Source organism: Acomys russatus, chromosome 16 (assembly GCF_903995435.1).
Source record: "Acomys russatus chromosome 16, mAcoRus1.1, whole genome shotgun sequence".
NCBI classification, from domain to species: Eukaryota; Metazoa; Chordata; class Mammalia; order Rodentia; family Muridae; genus Acomys; species Acomys russatus.
The window spans coordinates 5,195,004-5,216,503 of NC_067152.1; the positions used below are offsets into that span (position 1 = coordinate 5,195,004).

At 49.3% G+C, this 21,500-nt stretch overlaps 1 protein-coding gene across 1 annotated transcript in view; it reads right to left on the reverse strand.

Moving 5' to 3' along the window:
- Nucleotides 1-844: 844 nt before the first annotated feature.
- Supt6h (SPT6 homolog, histone chaperone and transcription elongation factor) overlaps nucleotides 845-21,500 on the reverse strand; it is a 39,982-nt gene continuing 19,326 nt past the window's right edge. The window contains exons 12-37 of the mRNA XM_051158052.1: nucleotides 19,959-20,107; nucleotides 19,743-19,841; nucleotides 19,268-19,397; nucleotides 19,032-19,182; nucleotides 18,760-18,914; nucleotides 18,293-18,488; nucleotides 17,460-17,599; nucleotides 17,233-17,350; nucleotides 14,581-14,657; nucleotides 14,216-14,351; nucleotides 13,952-14,089; nucleotides 13,583-13,750; nucleotides 12,693-12,820; nucleotides 11,451-11,658; nucleotides 10,770-10,917; nucleotides 9,883-10,025; nucleotides 8,437-8,577; nucleotides 6,420-6,615; nucleotides 5,814-6,052; nucleotides 5,247-5,360; nucleotides 4,961-5,085; nucleotides 2,767-2,879; nucleotides 2,507-2,584; nucleotides 2,258-2,424; nucleotides 1,490-1,677; nucleotides 845-1,287 (exon numbers count right to left, since the gene is read on the reverse strand). Of these exons, the coding sequence (XP_051014009.1) occupies nucleotides 1,101-1,287; nucleotides 1,490-1,677; nucleotides 2,258-2,424; nucleotides 2,507-2,584; nucleotides 2,767-2,879; nucleotides 4,961-5,085; nucleotides 5,247-5,360; nucleotides 5,814-6,052; nucleotides 6,420-6,615; nucleotides 8,437-8,577; nucleotides 9,883-10,025; nucleotides 10,770-10,917; nucleotides 11,451-11,658; nucleotides 12,693-12,820; nucleotides 13,583-13,750; nucleotides 13,952-14,089; nucleotides 14,216-14,351; nucleotides 14,581-14,657; nucleotides 17,233-17,350; nucleotides 17,460-17,599; nucleotides 18,293-18,488; nucleotides 18,760-18,914; nucleotides 19,032-19,182; nucleotides 19,268-19,397; nucleotides 19,743-19,841; nucleotides 19,959-20,107 (3,832 nt within the window). The 3' untranslated portion in view covers nucleotides 845-1,100. The remainder of the gene's footprint in view (nucleotides 1,288-1,489; nucleotides 1,678-2,257; nucleotides 2,425-2,506; nucleotides 2,585-2,766; nucleotides 2,880-4,960; nucleotides 5,086-5,246; nucleotides 5,361-5,813; nucleotides 6,053-6,419; nucleotides 6,616-8,436; nucleotides 8,578-9,882; nucleotides 10,026-10,769; nucleotides 10,918-11,450; nucleotides 11,659-12,692; nucleotides 12,821-13,582; nucleotides 13,751-13,951; nucleotides 14,090-14,215; nucleotides 14,352-14,580; nucleotides 14,658-17,232; nucleotides 17,351-17,459; nucleotides 17,600-18,292; nucleotides 18,489-18,759; nucleotides 18,915-19,031; nucleotides 19,183-19,267; nucleotides 19,398-19,742; nucleotides 19,842-19,958; nucleotides 20,108-21,500) is intronic.

Below are 21,500 nucleotides of genomic sequence, written 5' to 3' on the forward strand. Positions count from 1 at the left end.
ACAAGGAGGGCTACGCAGAGAAACCCTGTCTGGAAAAGCAAAAAGAACCCCCCCCCCAAAGTATTATTATTTTTTGTTTTTGTTTTTCTCGAGACAGGGTTTCTCTGTGTAGCCTTGGCCATCCTGGACTCACTTTGTAGACCAGGCTGGCCTCGAACTCACAGCGATCCACCTGCCTCTGCCTCCCAAGCGCTGGGATTAAAGGCGTGCGCCGCCGCCGCCGCCGCCGCCACCACCACCCGGCCCAACAATAATGCTCTTTAAGTGCAGGTGTGTGGCATTCAGGAGAGCAGGAGTGTTCTAAGTCCAAGGGAAACCTGGGCTAAAAGACTTCACCTCAACACAGCCAACAAAAGAGGTAAGAAGCCACGGAGCTCAGAGCAAGCAAGGAGGTGAGCCCAGGCCATCTGAATCCTGGCCCGTCTGATGGATTATGAGAGGAAGTGTTTGGAGTTCTGAACTGCCTTGTAGCAGCCTGTCAGACCAGGGAGCTGGACAGAGGCCCCGGCAAGTGCTCTGTAGAAACACTGTTTATTCAAATGACAGGAGAGAAGCAGGTGGCACAAGGTGAATGAGGGTAGGCAGGCAGGGGCTGGCAGGTCAGCACTGCTCCATATGTTCCCCCCGCCCCACAAGTCCTGGTTGTACAGCCACCAAGGTGTTGACATTAGGACCAGAAACACTTTCCCTCCTGTCTCAAACTGAATAAATAGCATCATTCTCCCCACAAGGCCTGGGGACATGTACAAGCTGAGCTTCATGCCTCATTAGAGCCTGTGTTAGGTGAGGGTAGAAACTCAAAATGGCATACAGGGAGATTACAGATGGCTCCGCTTTCATTTGCCTCCCTTCTGCTACGTTCTTCTCCCAGCCTGCTCTCAGGGTAGTGGTTGGCACAGGTCTGGAGTGGGAGAACTGCTGCTTGGTACACACCAGCTCACAAGGCTATCCATCCTGCCACCCATCCAGGCTGACCACTAAAGAGAATGTCATTTCACGCCACTTTATGGACAAAAAAAAAAGAGGGGCAGGGAGTGAGGCTGTGCATGGCCAGGCCTCTTGGAGCCTCAGGGGTAACCAGAGTCCGAGGAATTGACCCCCTACCGATCCATCTCATCCAGGAGTGGGGTCGCATCGCCAGCAATGGACATGGGGGTGCTTTCGATCATGGGGCTGGGAGAGGGTCGAGGGGTCAGCCGCTGTTTCTGTTTCCGTCGTTCTGCCTCTTTCTCCTGTAGCCACTGCTCGGCCATCTTGCCCCAGTCGATGGCCGCATGGCTGTTGGACCTGGAGCAGGAAAGGCGGGCCTTAGAGACTAGGATTCTTCTGGGACTTGTGAGAAGGAAGCCTTCCCACCAGGCACTGGTGAGAGGTCACCTTCCCAGAAAGAAACCTGACAGTTACGCCTCATACAGAACGAAGGCTCATGTTAGGTCTTCAGGCCACATGACCACCCATCCCTATTAGTAACCACTGTCCATGTACTTACTTTGGCTGCTGTTGCCGTTGTCGGGAGCTGGAGGAAGGCTGTGGCTGGGCCTGGGTAGACTGGGGGGTAGTGCTGGCCTGGAGCTGGTGGTATTGTGGGGTGGTAATGGGCTGGCTCGGGGTTGTGTAGGAGTAGCTGGGCGTCATTAGTGGTGTGGCCACTGGCTGCTGGGCTGGTGTTGGGAACACCTGAAGAGGGGTGGACAGAGAAACAGGTTATGTTGTGGATGACCTTGACTTCATTGTGAATCTGACAGGCTGTGGGAGCTGGCTCTGAACAGTGCTTTCTAGCTGACCCAGCTGGAAGCATCATTTTAGACAGCGGAGGGAACCCAGCATACAAAGTTGCCCACCTATCTCCAACACCCCAGGTAGCTCGAGGGTTCCAAATATCCCACAAGGCTCTGTGCAAAGGCTGACGCCAACCCCACCCCACCCCCTTTCTTTTTTTTGAGACAAGATTTCTCTGTGTAGCCCTGGCTGTTCTGGAACTCGCTCTGTAGACCAGGCTGGCCTGGAACTCAAGGATCCGCCTGCCTCTGCCTCCCAAGTGCTGGGATTAAAGGCGTGCGCCACCACTGCCCGGCCAGGCCCTTTCTTATTCCCTCCTTGTCAAATGTGCTAGAGACAAGGGGTGTCTTTTAGACGGTTGCTAGGCTCGAGCACATGAAGCTCTTGGTGGTGGTCATGGCCAGAGGCGTCTGTCTCTAGGACCTGGGTCTGTATATAGGTGTCTATAGGGTTGCTCATTCTCCTCCCAAAAACATACATGGTAGGCGCTGCTGCCTCCTCCACTACCACCATAGCCATACTGGCTGGATGCCCACTGGGCCGGGGTAGCATTGGGGTTCTGTCCTTGTCCTGTCACAGCAGCAATGGCACTGAACATCTGCGAAGTCATGTTCTGAGGTAAGGCATTCACAGCTCGGGTCAGATCTGTTAACAGAGATGTCCATGTCAGAGGAGTAAATCCCTTTAGTTCCCTCTGCACTACAAGTCTCAGCCCTAAGCATCCTACCTGCAAGGTTGATGTTGGCTGGAGTAGCATTGATAGATGCAGGGGTCCGTGTCCTGCTGCTGCTGCTGGGAGTGATGCCTGTAAAAAAGTCATGTTCCTCAAGAAAGCTACTTCTGGCTTCCTAGTTTAGAGTCAGAAGAAGAAAGGAAGAGAGAAGCTGCACAGGCCATGGATGGAGAAGCTCCGTACTGCTGCTGTTGGACCAGGGGTGAGGACCTGGTCCTCAGCACAGCCTCAAGTCAGGGGATGGCAGAGCTCACCTGGTACAGGATCCTGATAGTGATCCTTAAACCACCGGAAGAGTCCATTCACAGTTGGGAAGATCTGGCCCCGGTACCGGAATCCTTCAGGAGTCACCGTTACATACTCTATCCTGAGATTTTATAAGTAAACAAGGATTAAATGCCGCTGCCTGTGTGCCGGCTACTTTATGTCAATGTGACAGAAGCTATAGTCACCAGAGAGGAGGGAGATCAAGAGATAAAATGCCTCCATAAGATCAGGCGGTAGCCAAGCCTACAGGATGTTTTTGTTTTTGTTTTTTTTTAAATTAGTGGGGGAGAGCCATCACTGGGCTGGTGGTCCTGGGTTCTGTAAGAAAATATACTGAACAAGCCACAAGGAGCAAGCCATTAAGCAGCACCCTCCATGGCCTCTGCATCAGCTCCTGCCTTCAGGTTCCTGCCCTGCCAGAGTTCCTGTCCTGACTGCCTTCAGTGATGAATTACAATGTGGAAATGTAGCCAAATAAACCCTTTCCTCCCCAAACTGCTTTTGGTCATGATGTTTCATCACAGCAATCACAACCCTGATTAAGACACACTTGGGGCCACTGTGAGAAAGTGACCAAAGAAAAGGAACCATGTACATTATTAGCCAATGGGTGCTAGAGGAGGAGAGAACATGGAGAGGCTGCAGGTGAAAGGGCAGTCAAGGCTAAGGAGCCTGTGGCCTTGGGTGTTGAGTACAGGCTGCCAGAGGAAGCCTGCTGGAGGCAGACTGGAGGTGGGATGCCTTCACTGAAGATAGCAAGCTGCAGGTGAGAGTGAGACCAAGGTTACAGCACATAAGATGGGAAGAGGCCTCCCTGGGCAGCTCCAGATAAGCAGGGAGAATTCTTGGCACTCTAGAAGGTGGTTAGTCTGCCCTCATTCAATATTTCTGAGAGTAGCAGAGTGGCTAAAAGGTTGGGCCTAGCTTTATACTTGGTTCTAGTTCTAGTTAAGTGAGCTCTGCACTTACTACCTATGTGGTACCAAGCACCAAGCACAAGAGCCTTTAAGGCCAGTCACAAGGAAAGATGGAGCATGATCACACCTAACAGAGTGCTGTGCTCATTTGGGGAGAGCCAACAACAGCTGAGAGACACTGCGAAGCATGGGGAAGTCCTTACTTATACTCAGTCAAGACTTGCTTCCTAAATCGCCACATGAGGATGCCAGTCAGGAAGTTGGTGCTCCTTTCTGTGGGAAGCCACTGTGTTGAGTCTATTGTTTCAGTCCCTGCCTTTCTAGGGTAGCCTTCATAAGACATTGCCAGTCTCACAGGGTGCGGGCTGCCACTCGTTGGAAGGTACTGATGTGGGAGGAAGGTCAGAAAGATCATGATGGTCCAGGTGACAAGTGTGGCACAAGGGCCCCAAGGCCCCCGAGCCCCACTCAATGGTCCTAGCCAAGCATCATATGTGGCCAATACAGAGCTAGAGCACACATGCATTTCTCTGCTGGGGAAGGATGGCTGGTGGGACCACTAGAGTGTGTAGCAGACCTAAGCAGATCAGCCTAAGGAAACTGGCCACTGCCCTAGGCTCAGGGTGAGCTAGAGGGGTGCAGCCTCAGAGGCTACCATGTGTGGCAGCCTGCCAGTCACACACAGAAGGGAACAGAGTAGGTGAAACCTCTACCTTAGCCACCACTCAGTAGGGCACAAGAGATATATATTGTGGCATCGGTGAGCCACCATGTGCTGGAAGTTCTGGAAAGGTGGAAGACAGAAGCAGAAAGGCAACCAGCATGGCATTGTTGCCTTAGCCCACCCTGCAGCGCCTGGGAGAGGTGGTGAAGGAGACTCCTTTTCTAGTGTTGATGAAGGAACCTTTCTAGGCGACTCTGCTTTTTGTCTCTACCATGCATGTCCAACCTTCTGACACTGTGACACAGCACCATCATTTACAAAGTTCACACTGGAGAACAACACAATCGACAAGAAAAAAAAAAAAAAAAAAAAAAAAAAAAAAAAAAAAAAAAGCAAAAGCAAACCAAATTCTGGTGAGGTCCATCATTCTGTGCTGGCCAAAGCCTGGCCACGCATGCATCATGACCCTCTTTCCCACCGCCAACCACCACTGCTGTTCTGAACAGGTAAGAAAGCAAAGGAGGTAGAAGCAGGGTGGTGCGCCTCTTCAGGCCTGTGTGTGGACCCCAAGAGCAGCCGCAGTTCAGCACCAGTGCTCACCTGGGTTTACCCCGGGGCTGGTACCCCAGGAGGAACTTGCCAGGCAGCTCCTTGCAGGCACAGATGAAGTAAGGGATGAAGGTGGGCTTCTCCTTCTTAGTTTTGATGAGCAGCTCCTCTAATTTCTGGGGGTAGAATGAGGGGAAGAGGGCAGGATGGCGGCATGCTTCGTGTACAACGACTGGTGCACACACATATACACTTCTTTTACCACTGAGTCCTCAACACTCAATGCAAAGTGTTCACCCTTCAGAGCCTGGAAGGTTCCAGAGGGTCCCAGGCTTACCTTTCGGTCCCCACCACTACAGTCCTGGTAATACTTGTGGTTCAGAAGATCTCGAGCAAAGGAAGCCATGGGCTGGACATAGCGGGCAACAATCTCATCCAAGTCTTCAAATTCCTATAGGAAGAACATTAAGGCCTCACACGGCACATCCTGCACTAAGACCGCAGCCCTTTATCAAACCTACCCTGAAGAGACGAGACAGCAGGGCTGATGTCCTGATCCTCTTGACCTCACTGCACCACAAAGTCCCCTCAACTATCAACTGGCTTGGTTAAACCCCAGACCCTGGCATGCCGTTAAGTACTGACTGTACTGCTCCCCTGGTGTTAGGAACAACAGGGACCTTCAGATTTCTCCATCTGGAACACAGAGACCTTATGTGTGTATATTTTCTCCCCTTCCTCTTTAGGCCATTTTAAAATTTGAACTATAGAGAAAATAAAGCCAGTAATTTATTCTACAAACTACCCCACTTTGTTGCTCTGCACAACAAAAATGTGAATAATGTGTCCAAGTTACTGTCAGGTGAAAGCAAGCAGAAAGAATGTGCTTAGGCATGACTCCCACCTCACTGTTGATCCAGAGAGTGGCTCCCAGGCTGAAGGCATTTTCCTTGCCCTCCTCGCGCACATCCACATGCTGGTAGATGCCATCGCTGACTTTCCAGGTGACTGTCAGGTGGTTCTCGCCCTTGCTGCTGGGTCGAATGATAACATCCCCTTGGTCCATGGTTTCCATCATCTTTTCTGCTTGCTTGAAATTTATGTTATGGAAAGATGGGTGCGCAATCACTCGCTTGATGTATGCTGAAGAGGGCGGGAGGGATAGACCATGTGATGACAGGTTAGGGCTGATGGCAACAGGACAGACAGGGATAGGTTCTGACCCATGGCGGGACTCTGAGACTCTGTCACATTTTCTGGGCTTGGATTCTCTGGTGTGAATGAGGTGTTAGCTTCAGTTCTTAGGTTGTTTAAGGAAATGAAGTTTAGCAAAATGTAGGAGTAGGAGATCCTGGGTTCAGTGCTGCTCATGCCTGCGTTTCTTGCTTTAGGCCTCAGTGCCTTCAAACTGGGCACCCACCCTCTGGGAAACTGATACACAGCAACTGTGCAGCCTAGGCCCCTGAGTGTAAGCTGTATTCAGGTGCAAGGCCCACTGCAGGGCACTCACTGGTCCGTTGCTGCTTTCGTTTCATGTCCTCTTCCTGCTTGTGGTCAGCGGCTTCGGCATCGAAGTCGTAGTAGGTGTCCTTGGGCAGTTTCCACTCGTTGTTCCTGTCCATGAGGTCCGAGGTCCGGCAGGTCAGGTCTGCACTGAACTTTTCGATGTCGATCTTCATGATACGGCAGTGAACGGTCATTCCCACCTACATCCACAGAACATGTGAGCTAGGAGGGACAAAAACCATCTATCTAGCCCAGTGCTTTATTTCACACAACAAAAGACCAAGTCCAGACAGAAAGGTAGGACTTGTCCAAGGCCAGCCACCAAATGGCAGAGCAGGAGTGTGGGGGTGGGCGTGCGTGCCCTGTACAAATGTCTCCTGCTCTTAGGTGGGAAACAGGAGTATTATCACAGGAACTCCCCCCATGTTGCTATCTAAAGACCATGCCCTTTAGGTCGCAAAGTAACAGCAGTTTTTGGAATCTTTTACGATGAGCCCTTCCCTGTAAACATTCACTGAAGGCAGTCTGCTTGGATCCTGTTGAAAAGTCTGGCTTCATTATTAATAATGTCTTTTTTGGGGTGGGGCATGGTAGCGCACGCCTTTAATCCCAGCACTCAGGAGGCAGAGGCAGGTAGATCACTGTGAGTTCGAGGCCAGCCTGGTTTACAAAGTGAGTCCAGGATAGCCAAGGCTACACAGAGAAACCCCGTCTCGAAAAACAAATAACAAAAAACAAAACAAAAAGGATCCCACAGGCTGATATATTTATATGCTTAGTCCTCAGCTGATGGACTGTGTGGAAGGACTGGGAAGTATGGCCTTATTGGAGGAGGTCTGTTAGCTTCAAGGCTTCAAAAGCCCAGGCCAGGGCCACTATCGTCTTCTGCCTGTTGCCTGCGGATCAGGAGGTAAAGCTCTCAGCTCCTGCTCTGGAGCCACGCCTGTCTGCTTCCCACCATGGTGCTCATGGACTCACCTAAAACTGAAGTGCGTTTCCAATGAAATGCTTTCTTTTTTTTTGTTTTGTTTTGTTTTTGTTTTTTTCTGAGACAGAGTTTCTCTGTGTAGCCTTGGCTGTCCTGCTCTGTAGACCAGGCTGGCCTCGAACTCACAGAGATCCACCTGCCTCTGCCTCCCGAGTGCTGGGATTAAAGGCATGTGGCACCACGCCCGGCCCAGATATCTGAATTTGATCCTTGAAACCCACATAAAAAGCCAGATGAGGTACCATTGCAACCGAAGTAGAACTGGATATAGTAGTGCACGCCTTTACTTCCAGTACTTGGGAGACAGAGGCAGGTGGATCTCTATATGGTCTACACATCAAGTTACAGCTAGGACTACAAAACTAAACATGCCCCCGCCCCCCCCCCCCCCCGCCCAAAAAAATCCAAACCAAAAACCTAGGTGGAAAGAAAGAACCAACTCTAGAAAAATTATTCTCTGCCTGAGATACTGACACAGACACAACACACACTGTGGGACTAGAATATGGACACACACTCACTGTCTAGTGCAGCCCCAGTACATGGCATCCTCAGAAGATAGGACAGAAGGGAGCTGGGAGATTGCACTGCCAACCTTTTTTTTGGAGGTTCCTTCTGTTCAGCAGTGAAGCCCAGAGGTAGTCTAGAGGTAGTCTACAGACAGTGCTGGGCCACACAGCCATTGAAATCTCCTGAGCAACACTGACCGATGGGGAGAACAGGCAGAGCTTTCTTGTTTGTGATGTTGGGCCTCACTTCCTGACATGTGCTGGAACCACAGCTTCCCACACAGGAAGAAACCCTCTCCCAAAGGGCTGGCAAGCAGCAGAAACTGCTCTACAAAGGCAGCAGACAAAAGCCACCGCTCATTCAGATGCTCTCCCGCGTCTTCCAGTTATAAACCCTCCTCCTACTCGCACCAGCAGCAGTCGCTGGGAACAGAGCCTAACTCTGGTGGGGGCGGCTCGGAGCTAGGAAGCCCAACTAGGGCAGCGGGAAAGCACAGCACTCCTCAGGCGGCTCATTCATCTACCTTCACTCGCTCCTCTGGCCTCTTCACCACCTTGTCACTGAGGAATTTGGTGGGGATGAAGCCGGTGACACCGTTGTCTAGCCGTGTTTTCACACCAATGGCCTGGCCAGGGCACGAACCGCTGTCAAAGTGGTTCCAGACCTAAGAACAGAGAGGAAGGTGACCGTGAAGATTCTGGAGCTTGTATGTTCAGAAAAGAGTAACCAGGGCATCTGGAGAGATGGCTCAGAGGCTAAGAGTATTTATTACTCTTACAGAGGACTTGGGCTCAACTCCCAGAACGCACACAGTAGCTACGACCAACTGTTACCAGAGTCCCTCTCTTCTGACCCCTGAAGGCACTAAGTACAGCACATAGCGTACATAGACACATACAGGCAAAACATTCACGCCTAAAATAAAGTGTCTTTATATTTTTTCTCCTCTTCTTTCTTCTTTTCGAGACAGGGTCTCTCTGTGTAGCCTTGGCTGTCCTGGACTCACGTTGTAGACCAGGCTGGCCTTGAACTCACAGCGATCCACTAGCCTCTGCTTCCTGAGTGCTGGGCTTAAAAGCTGCACCACCACACCCAGCTAAAATGAAGTATCTTTAAAAAGGGAAAAGTAGCCAGGGGGTCAACAAGATGGGTCATTGGGGAAAGGCTCCTGCCACCAAGCCTGATGACCTTATCTTGATTCCTAGGATGTAGAGGGTAGGAGAGGAGAACACGCACGGTATCCTCTAGCTCCCCACTCTCTCTATTGTATGTACACACATAAAATAAACGGGGAACTTTAAAAACAAACAAACCAACAGAAAAGACTACCCAAGGCTGCTGTAATTTACTCTCCCACTGGTGCCTGGCACTGGTGTGAATGGGAACAGCCAGAGCTTCTGACTGGATACTGCCCTGAACCCTCTAGACAGCCTTTCCTGCCTAACTTACTTTCTAAGCTACTATGGCCCCTTTTGGTGTGTCGTAGTAGTGTGACAAGTATCTCTGCAGGAACTTGCTACAACAGGCCTATAGGTGGCTTTAGAAAAGAAGCTGAGGGCCAGGTGAGGTGGGCACGCCGTTAGGCTCAGCAGGAGGAGGCAGGGGCACGCACATCTCTATTCGTTCAAGGCCAACTGGTCTACACAGTTCCAGGCCAGCCAAGGCTACGAAAGAAAGAGAGAAAGAAAGACAGACAGACAGATGGACGGACAGGCACATTTTATGGAGCCTACACACTTCTTCAAACAAGTGCAAGCAAGGACACTGCTGGCCTGTGGTGAAAATGTACATTCTCACGCCCTAGCTTGCTGTAGTGACAGGCAGAAGGTGGCGCAAGGGTTAAAGGTTAACAGAACACACAGGTAACTTCTGTGGCACCTGAAGGGACTTCATGTTGATGACCCCCTCCTCCTCTGTGCACCAGACTTTTGAGCTAAAGAAACTAACTACAGGACCCTGCAGCACATACCTCACTTAGTTCAGGGAAGTTGTCCTGTTGGCAGAAGGGGCACTGCCACAGGCCTGTCTCATCGTTCCGGATGGCCTGGTCATAGCTCTCACCCTGTGGGCGTCTGTGAGCAATGCCAGTAACGTTACAGATGATGAGCTTTCCTGGAGGAAAGAAAGCAGGTTAACAGGAGGCAGGGCTGACTCCTTCCCACTACTCTTTGCTGACATGTCTTATGGCATTTCCGCCGACTTCTTTCTCATCCCAGAGTGCCAGGGAAATGATGCCGGTAAGAGGACTTCATAAAGATCTCAAAGCTAGAAGAACTTTTATTTGTATTTTGGTAGTGTTGAAGATTGAACTCAGGTCCTGACAAACAATAGGGAAGTGCTCCAACAATGAGCTACAACATGAGTCCTCATTTTCCTTTTAATTTGAGACCCATTCTCACCAAATTACTGTGAATTGACATTCACTCTGTACCTCAGGTTAACCTTAAATTTACAATCTTCCTAGCTGGGTGTGGCGGCACACGCCTTTAATCCCAGCACTCAGGAGGCATAGGCAGGCAGATCTGAGTTTGAGTCCAGTCTGGTCTATAAAGGTAGTTCCAGGACAGCCAGGGCTACACAGAGAAACCCTCTCTTGGAAAACAAAGATAGGTTTACACCACAGGTAAGGAAGACCAAGAGATCTTTTGGCCTAGTTTGCTTCCAGGCTGGCCTCGGAACTCACAGAGATCCACCTGCCTCTGCTTCCCCAGTGCTGGGAGTAAAGGCTTGTGCCACCACGCCCTGTAACCTGTCTTAACTTCATTGGAATCACTTTTCAGTTTATGCGCACATAGTAAACACCCTTGGTTCCCCAACATAGCATTCTCTGAGAATAAATGCAGCCGTATAGCTTACCAATGTAGAAGGTCTCTGGCGTCTCTTTGGTTAGCATATTGAAGATCTCCTCTGTGTTAGGAGAGCGGTAGGCTGTCCGAAGGTCCTTATACCGACAACTGAGCTCTGCTCGGATGTCATACAGTGTGATGTGCTTGTCACCATAGCCCTGGGGAGAAGGTCCATCAGGAAAAGCCTTGCAGCCCTCAACCTGACTCACTGGGAGTTTCAGTGGCAGGAGGCTGCAGCCACTGTCTGTGCTTTCCTTACTGCCGACAGTTACTAAAGGAAATTCTCCCTCCATGGTGTCTACATTGTCCAAGTTGCCCCTGGACGTGTGAGTAGCTGGGATTTCCTACTATAGGTGTGTGCTACTGCTCCTACCTCAATGAAGGAGGCTCTGAAATCACCCACGGGACCACGGTCTGTCAAGAGCATACTTTAGAAGATCCCATCTACAAAGGAGACGAAGCAAAGCCACACTGCTGGAAAGGAGGGATAGGGCCTCCCTCTGTCCTGCCCCTGACACTGTTCCTGGATCACTAATGAGTGGCTAACGCTTCCTTCAGAGACCGAGTATGGCATGGGCGGGGGAGGAGAGGAGCAAGGCATCAGGGTTTTTCTGGACTTCTGTTGTCCACGTCCCTTCCCACGAAGCTGCAGAGGCATTCCTGTGTGTCAGGACGACCTACAGTCACCCACCTGTCTCTCTAGTTCTTCTGCAAAGGCATCAAGGTCTAGATCCTTCAGTCGCTCAGGATTTTCCAAGATTTCCTCCAGGGCCCCTGCAGGATTGGCATCCTCTGCAGACTCATCGTATTCCAAGGCATCCACTGCCATCTTCCTGGCCCACTCATACGTTTCAGGGTGGACTCGAGAGCCATCAAGGACTTCAATGTATGAGTCAGTGCTGGAGGAAAGGCAGAATCAGAGCAAGATATAAAACCAGAAGTTTCAATTAACAACCCAAATGTCCACCAATGCGGAACTGGCTGGGTAAACCAGGGCACTCCATATGATGGAATACTACACAGCCATTAAAAAGAATGAAGTAAATTTATGCTTGCTGACATGGGGAGATGGCCATGACATATTGATACGTGAAAAATGCACTGCAAAACACTATGAACCATGTGATCTCATTTTTGAAGTAAATGAGTAGTTAGTAAATGCATAGCAAAAATAAAATTTAGAAAACTGTAGTATACATAAAAACTGTTATGGTAGTTTTCTCTGGGGGGTGGAATTATGGGGGACTTCCACTTTCTGTATAATAGTTCTTTCTGTTGAATTTTATATTGTGAACTTGTGAGTCATAATATAAAACAAGAAGGGGGAAAAAAACCTCTGAGAATTCGCTGGCAGCTGTTTTCCCCCATAAAGCCTTCCCAGGCTGGTCTTGCCCGTGCACTCACATGGGCCTATGTTATTCGTGGAGTGTTACAGCAAAGCTGAGTGGAAAATGAAGTTTTAGAACTTGAAGCCTATTTCCCCACTGACTTCCATTACTGAATGAGGAGCTATGTGCCCGTGGAAAAGATCCTCCAAAGACTGAGTTGATAACTTCTGGAGAGGAAGAGGTCAATAGTGAAGTCTCAGTACCATCCTAAAACAGAACAAAGCTCTCTCCCCGTCCTGAACCTCTTCACACCCATGCTCTTTTCCCATGGCCCTTTGCTGTTCCCAACCTCATCTGGCTGTGACAAACCCTGAGCACAGCTTTCTGCTTTCTCCTTGAGAGACAACGCCGGTGCTTCTGTGTTTCCCTCTCACAGCAAAGTGCCTCACGACTGATCTTTTCCATAGGTCAGGGGCAACCTCTTACCTCTTCTTTAAAACATTTCCACATTTCAATTGACTGGGACCTTACAAAGGCCTAATTCCCAGGGCCCACAATCAATTCCCAAGGCCTTGCACCTGGCCTATCTAAGCAGAGGGCATCACCTGTCCCCCAGAGAGGCAGTGTCGATCTTGAGGAAGCCAGCACAATTCATGAAGACTTTGGGACCCATGTGACACATGGTGACCAGCTGAGTCCGGCTCTCAAGTCGAGTGTTGTTCTGTTTCAAGATCTAGGGAAGAGGACTGGAAATGAGTAGGGCAGTAAATTGGGCCCTGCTTCCCTAGACTGCTTTGTGGTTTCTGGTAAACTCTCTATGGCACAAATTCTGTCACTTAGTATCTGGGACACCACCATGTTATCACATGTCTTTAATAAGCTACACCATACCTATCCAACTATGTATACCTGGGCATGGTGGCACACTCACGTAGCTAGGAGGGCAGAGACTGAAGCAGAAGGATGTGAGTTCAAGGTCAACCTCAGCTACAACATAAGCTTGAGGCCACCCTAGGCTACAGGAAACCCTGTCTCAAAGAACAAAATTAAGGCCAGCCAGTGATGGCACACGCCTTTAATTCCAGAGGCAAGTTGGTGGATTTTTGTGGGTCTGATGCCAGTCTGGTCTACAGAACAGACAAGGCTACACAGAGAAACCCTGTCTTGAAAAACCAACCAACCAACCAAAAAACAGAAATCCAAAACAAAAGACAATAACATGTAACTATGTATGGCTTCAAAGTGTGTCACAACATATCTAGAGTGAGCATCTTTCACATTAGGAAAAACAGTATTATGAATGCTGGGGGAACTCTCTCTGAAATCCCTTTTTTTCCCAGTAGAATAAGAACTCCACTTTCCTGGTTTTTCCTGTTTTCCATCATGGCTTATGGCCACTGTAGTACAGTAGTGAAGAGCAGGGCCTGGCCCCTGGAGCCTGAGGCTGGACTCTGACACTCAAAGAAATGATTATTTCTAATCAATCCAAGCCTACCTTCAGCAGGTGGGTCCCTTTTCTAGGTCCCAGGCCACAGACATATTGGATCAAGGCCTGGCTGTAAGGATGGGCAATGGCACGGTTGACATCGACCCCGACCTCATTGACCCGGTTGATGAATTCACAGTACAAGGCATCGAGCAGCTCCTCTTTCACAACATGCTCCTACAATACAGTAGCAGGTAAAGTTACTGTGCCTTTTTGTTGTTTGTTTGTTTTAAGAGACAGGATCTCTCTATGTAGCCTTGGCCGTCCTGGCCTCACTACGTAGACCAGGCTGGCCTGGAATTTAGAGAGATCCGCCTGCGTCTGCCTCCTGTTACTGTGCCTTTTCACCCACCTGGCCTGCTTGCCTATCCTACTCACCTGCAAGGGATGAAACTTGAGACACAGGATGTCTTCATCAGAGCTGCACACCTGGGCAAATTCTATCAGCGGGTCTTGGATGCGCCGGGCTAGAGAGACGGCTTGTCTCAGAACTGGTGGATAATCCCGGAACTCTGCCTAGAACCAAAGGAAGGTCACAGAACCTTAGGATGTCCTCAGTGACAAGAAAAAGAGATCCAAACCATTCTAGCTTGAAGGCACTTTCTCTGACAAGGCAAGCCTTGAGGTGAGGAGTCACATTACCTCTGATTTCTTGCTGTTCATATACAGAATGGCCAGCTCGTTGTCAACCAGCTCCACCCCAATAGAAGAGAGCTGCTGGCCTTGGTCCAGCTCATGCACTATGCGCTTCACATCCTCAATCAGCATCTGAGCATCCCTGGAAGGACGAGGAGTTCTGGTTAAAGGATGATTTCCTCAGGAACGGATAGTGTCTTGAATGAGGTGTTGTGGGGAGCTTTAAAGACAGAGAGGACCCTGGGGATTGCCAACATTACACGCAGACACAAAGCCTCTGCTCTGGGCATGTACCAGACTCAGCAACAAAACACGAGTGACCGGGTCACAGTTTCACACCAGCCTGTCCAGAGCCTCACGCCCCGCCCTACCTGTTCTCTCCTGCGACGGTGACCACATGAGGTTTCTTATTCACAAGAAACTTCTTTAAGGTTTCAATATCTTGAGCCTGAATTAAAAGGAAATTGAGGCTGAATAGCTCTGAGCATGGAAAGTTTTCAAGCAAACTGAGATTTTCTTTTTAAGACTATTTTTTCTCGGTATGGCAGCATATCTTTAATCCCAGCACTTGAGAGGCAGAGGCAGGTGGATCTCTATACATTTGAAGCCAGCCAGGGCTAAATATTAAGACCTTATCTCACAGTTTTTTGTTTTGTTTTAATTAAAACACAATTTCAAAAGGACACAGACCTATCCTTTTGTTGTTGTTTTTCAAGATAGGGTTTCTTCGTGTGGCCCTGGCTGTCCTCAAACTCAGAGATCTGCCTGCCTCTGGCTCCCGAGTGCTGGGATTCAAAGGTGTGTGTTGCCACCAACTAGCTAGCTATTCTTTCAATAAACAGATTCCTACCAGATAATGGCTGGATGCTCAGAGACATCCTGGCTTTTGAGGAGGAGCATAGGCTATGTGGCTGTCTATGGTAGTTTATTATGATGGTTGAACATGACATAAGCAGGTATGTATGTTGTTCTATAAATTTACATTTCAGTTTTAAAAACTGAATGCAGATTTGCTGAGTTAAAACATTCTTTTTCTTTTCCAAGGCAGGGTTTCTCTTGTAGTCCTGACTGACCTGGACTCACTTTGTAGAGCAAGCTGGCCCCAAACTCACAGAGATCCACCTGCCTCTGCCTCCTGAGTGCTGAGATTACAGGTGTGCGCCACCATTGCCTGGTGGGTTAAAACATTTTTATTGTTATTTTGTGTGTGTTGTCTACATGTATGTGTGTGCACCACATGTGTGCCTGAGGACAGAAGTGGGCATTGTAGCTGATACTGGAGATGCAGACGGTTGTGAGCTGCCAAGTGGGTGCTGGGATTTGAACCTGGGTTCTCTGTAAAAGCAGTCAGTGCCCTTAACTTCTGAGCCATGTGTTTAGCCCCAGTTCTTAAGATTTTATAAGCCTGGAGAAGACCTGTCCACACTGGTACCCAGGATTCACTATCACACCTGTTTCCTGAAAGACAGTTGCCGAGCCTGCTTCTGCTTTAATGGATGGACTTAAAGGATTTCAGAGGATGGACAGTCAGAAAACTTCTCTTTTGTTGTGACCCAAAATTCTTACCTCCTGAGACTCAGGGAGGCAGAGGCAGGCAAATCATTGTGAGTTCAAGGCCAGCATGATCTACAGAGTTTTCCAGGACAGCTAAGGCTACACAAAGGAAGCCTGTCTCGAAAGGAAAAAAAGAAACTCTGTCTTGAAAAAAAAACAAAAACAAAAACAAAAACCAAGCTGGGGGCTGGAGAGTTGGCTCAGTGGTTAAGAGCATTGACTGTTCTCCCAGAGGTCCTGAGTTCGATTCCCAGCAACCACATGGTAGCACACAACCATCTATAATGAGATCTAGTGTCCTCTTCCGGCGTGCAGGTTTACATGAAGGCAAAACACTGTGTATATAATAAATAAATAAATCTTTACCAAAAAAAAAAAAAAAAAAAAAAAAAAAAAGTTACAAAAAACAAACAAACAAACAAAAAACCAAGCTGGGCGTGGTGGTACATGCCTGTAATGCCAGCACTCAGGATGCAGAGGCAGGTGGATCACTGTGAGTTCGAGGCCAGCCTGGTCTGCAAAATGAGTCCAGGACAGGGCTCTGTTACACAAAGAAACCCTGTCAAAAAGAAAAAACCAAAACCAAATCCCAATGATAAAGACATTCAATATATTCAAATTCACCTTTCTTTAGAAAAGGGCTAACTGAAGGGCAGAAGCAGGGAAAAGTTGGCTCTATGCCCCAGTGGCTCTCAGCTCATGGGACAGTCTGACCCAGATGCTGGTAAAAACAGAAGCAGCCAAGGCAGATCCAGAAGAAACAAAGGCCTGGGTGCTGGCTGGATGCCAGAAGAAAACCACACCTAGTAACTCGAGTGCCACCTACTGCCTACAGAAGTGAGACTGCCTCCCCAAGGTGAGAGCATTCTAAAATAGTAAAATGGGGATCAGAGCTGGGCACAGTGACATGCCTTTGATCCTCATACTCTGGAGGCCGAGGCAGGCAGATCTCTGTGAGTTCCAGACCAGCCTGGTCTACAGATAGAGTAGACAGGACAGCCAAGGTTACACAGAGAAACCCTGTCTTGAAAAACCACCCTTCCCCCAAATAAAAGCAAACAAAAAGAAATGGCAGCCAGAATATGAGTGGAGTTTTATATAGTGTGGCTGATTAAATTAAAGGGTTGTTTGTTTGTGTGTTTGCTTGTTTGTTTGTTCTTTTGGTTTTTCTAGACACGGTTTCTCTGTGTAGCCCTGGCTGTTCTGGAACTCTCTTTGTAGTCCAGGCTGGCCTCGAACTCAGAGATCCACCTGTGTCTACCTCCCGAGTGCTGGGATTATAGGCGTGCGGCACCATGGTCAGCTGTGAATTAATCTTTTTATGTTTCTACGTCTGTTACTACTTCCTAAGGTATTACTCTTCTGGCTTCTACTTAAGATGTGATGAGCTTATTTCTGGGGATTTTCTTGATGCTTGGCTTAGACTACATCACTTGCTCTCCCCGATCGCAGTACACACTTGGATTTACCTTCTTCTCCCGCTCTTCTTCTCTCCATGCAGTTCGCCGTTTGGTAAAATGGGGCAGGCGGAGGAAATCCGTCACTTCTCCTTCACCATTGACTAGGGCACAGAAAACAGGGTGATCCCTGCCAGCCAGGCACAGAAAGAAGAGAGCAACAGTTAGCAATCTGAACCGTGAATGGGAAAAAGCAAGTGTGAAAGACAGGTGAGAGGTGGTGCGGGGCAGGCAGGTACCTGGCAGAGGAGAAGGCAATGCCTAGGACGCGAATGCCCTTCCCCTGGTTCTCATCCATGAAGTCGTCATCTTCTTCTACCTGCTGATCTGGTCGGTAGGGCGCCACCCTCAACCAGTTGTAGAGCTTTCGGCTACAGGCCTAAAGTAGAGAAAGACACAGCAGATACCACGGTCACCGGGGCTTCAAGTGTCCAAGTGCAAGCGTAAGCGCACGTATTCGTGGGAGGCACATGTCCTTGGCCAGCCGCATGCTTGCAATACAAAAGCATACTTGCATTTTGGAACAGGAAGCAACACAAGCAAGAAATACTTGGATGAACAGAGGGGGGGAAGAGGCCTGGAGAAAACTTGGACATAAACCCTGTGCCCAGTCTGTGCTGTTCCTCACCTATGCTCTGCATGCCCTCATTCTTTCTCTAGTTATAAGGCAACCACGGGGTTTCTTCACTCTCAGCTCTCCTACGGAGAATGAAAGCTAGGGCACGGTGCCATAAGCACTCAGGAGGATTAGAAGGTCAGCTTGGGCTATCTCAGTCTGTCTCAGCAGGCAAAGGCACCTGCAGCCAGTCCTGACAACCTGAATTCAAGTCTTGGGGCCCACATGGTGGAAGGGGAGGATCCACTTCTGAAAGGCATCCCCTGGCCTCCATATGTATGTGTTCATGCATACACTCACACATGTAATTAATGAATAAATATAATTAAGAAAACAATGAGTTTAGGGCTGGGGGTGTGTGGCTCAGTGGTAGAATACTTGCCTACTTGTGCAAGGCCTTGGGCTAACACCTGGCTCCACCCTCCGAGGACAGAGGCAGCACGCCATGGGCCTCACCTTTACAACACTCTCCCTGGCCTCAGCCAGCAGCTTGTGTTTGAGTTCTTTGGCCATCTGCACATACAGGAACTGCTGGAGAGCTCGCTCAATGGCCATAGTGCGCTGCCGGTTCCACTCCTGCACCTGGTGGCTGAACTCATCCCGGTAGTAAAACTGCTTGATCTCCTCAAAGTATGTCTGGTCATTGCCATACCTGAGGAGAGGCACACGGAGCTGCTGTCTGCTCTTAGGAAGTAGTAACAGACATACACACATAAAAAACACTACGGAAATAAACCACACTGTAAAGTACTCCACTGATATTCTGGTCCCCATTTTTTGTCTGTTTTTGTTTTGTTTGGGGGGCAGTTTCACGAGAACATGACACTCAGACATTCATCAGCGAACCAACACGGCTCACTTAACTCAGAAATGGGTTCCTGCTGCTGAGGGCTACCCTCCCTGCAGCCCCGGGCTCAGCTTACCCTTCCACGCCCTTCATATCTATGCTGATGTCAATGGTGAGCAGCCCTTCGTCTTCAGCCAGGCCTATCTTGAGGAACTGGTCATCTCTTAGCTCTTTAACAGGCTTGTTCTTTAAGTACTTAAAAGAATAAGCATAGTGGGCTTCATCCACATCCTGTACACACAGAGAGGGAAACCATTAGCAGGAAGGCAGGGCTTGGCCCCAGGGGAAAAGACTGCCTTTGGGTTCGAAGCAGACAGAGTTTAGAGTGTGGCCCTTTCCCCAGCTTACCTTTCTGCCTTTCTTGGTTGGGTTTATGTTTAGCTTGGCTCTCTCCTGGAAGGTTTGTCTCAGCACCTGTCTGACAAGGGGCTCCCGGGCAATCTGTAGTGCAACCATGTACCGGGCACCTTCCAGCACAGCTTCCGGTGTGGGGAACTGGCTGTGGGGACAACAGTGGAGCTGCAGGATGAGGGTGTCTCAGCCTCTGGGTCACCCCTCCTGCTGGCCGTCTGCTGCATGCCCACCTGCAAACATAATCTTTGGCCAGCTCCAAGGGCTCTGCAGGGAACTGCTCTGTCTCATGCCGCTGGTAGCTGTCACGGAGGTTCTCCCCAAATTGCTCAGGTGTCAGTCCAAACTTTTTGGCCAGGCCATCTACAGAAACAGAAGGGTGACAGGTGAGGCAGTACCCAGCCACCAGACTGCTCAGTGGTCAGAGGGACAGCACCTGTTTTGGGCACCAGAGCTTAAACAACAAATAAAACCTGACTTTAATCCCCCAGAAGACTTCTAACTACCTTAGAAATTTAAGAGACATCAGCTAACCACAGGGAAGTGAGTATAAAGATGGTTGGGGGAACAAGTGTTTTTGAGGACCATGGAGTTCAGCGCCAGGTGAGCACTAACACATTCTTCCTGGTCCTGTGCACTAGGGCACGCCTGGAAATGTTTCCTTATTCAAAGCTACAATGCCTGGGTGACAAAGAAGATGGCTTTTACCCAAGCCTGCACTCTGGCAGATGGTGTACATGTCTCGGCGGGAGGCTTGCTTGAGCTCTGGTCCCCTTTGCTCCTCATCTTCAGCTTCCTCACCTTCTCCTGGGAACAAAATTTGAGGGCAGTCAGCTCTTGTTTCTGGTTGCTTCCAAGGACCTGAGAAGGCCCCAAGGGCACCACCACGGCCATCAAGACTAGAGCTTCTGTCTCAGCGCTCACCCTCCTCGGCCCCGTCGTCCTTTATGCGGTTCAGCTTCTTACGGCTAGCCTTGGCGGCGTTCTGCATCTTGGGGATGTCACGACCATAGTAAAGTAAGAAATGGTTGTAGACATCTTTCAGTTCATCCATTGACTGTACATCTTTGAGCCTGCACGGGAGAGATGCAAGATGCCATTACTGCGGAGAAGCTTTGCTACATGTCTAACTCCCGGGAAGCAAGATCAAGTAGGATGAGCAAACAAAGGGGCGCAGCCATCCCAGACTGCCGCCTAAGCACAGCCAAGGTGTCTTAAAGGAATATATGCTGCTGTGTAACAGTGCATGCCTGAATACAAATCTAGAGATGGAAGTAAGAGGCCTGCTGCAAGTCTGAGGTCAGCCTGGCACACTCAGCAACATCCTGCTTCAAAAACACACGAGAAAGCTGGATGTGGTGTCCTGGAACTTGAGAGCTGGAGTGTTAGGAGCTTGAGGCCAGGCTGCACAATATGAGATCCTATAATATATATATACACACACACATATACGAAATATGTCCAACTGAAATGGCCAGTGGCAATTATTACAAGACAAAGTATAAAGGCCAGGTGTGGCAGCACACACCTGCAATCGCACCCTAGAGAAATGGACTGGGTTAGGAGTCTGAGGTCAGCCTGGACTGCAAAGTAAGGCTGTCTCAAGAGAAAAGAGCCGTACAAAAAAGCAGCAGACAGGGCAACATGTGATTAGTAAAGCTCGCAGTCCCTGAAAGCACATGTCAGCTTGTGAGTACTGCCCTCCGATATCACATGACCCAGGGTCCCAAAGTATGCTCCAGTTATAAATTGTTTCTTTTTCTTTTTTGTTTTTGTTCTTTTTAAGACAGGGTTTCTGGGCTGGAGAGATGGCTCAGCGGTTAAGATTACTGACTGCTCTTCCAGAGGTCATGAGTTCAATTCCCAGCAACCATATGGTGGCTCACAACCATCTATAATGTGATCTGATGTGCATTGTATACATAATAAATCTTAAAAAAAAAAAAAAAGACAGGGTTTCTCTGTGTAGCCTTGGCTGTCCTGGACTAACTTTGTAGACCAGGCTGGCCTCGAATTCACAGCAATCCGCCTGCCTCTGCCTCCCGAGTGCTGGGATTAAAGGCGTGCGCCACTACCGCCCGGCTTATATAAACTGTTTCTTATGTAGCACTCTCTACGCGGGATAAATGCACATATGTGCAATCTGAAAGCCTGGTGCTAGGGCTGGTAAGATGGCTCAGAGGCACAGCACTTGCCACTGGGTGACAGGTGTGGTGCCATGCCTGACCTGACTTCTGATGCTCTCAGTCTTCTCAGCCCTGCCTCCTGAGCTCTGGGACTACAGCAGTGGACCACCACTCGGTGACAAGCTCATTTGTAGCCAAATGTGGTGGCACATGCCTTTAGTCGCATCACTTAAGAGGCAGGGGCAGGAGGACCTCTGAGTTTAAAGGCCAGTCTGGTCTACACAGTGAGTTCTAGGACAGTCAGAACAACTTAGAGAGAAACCCTGGGGGTGGGGTGGGG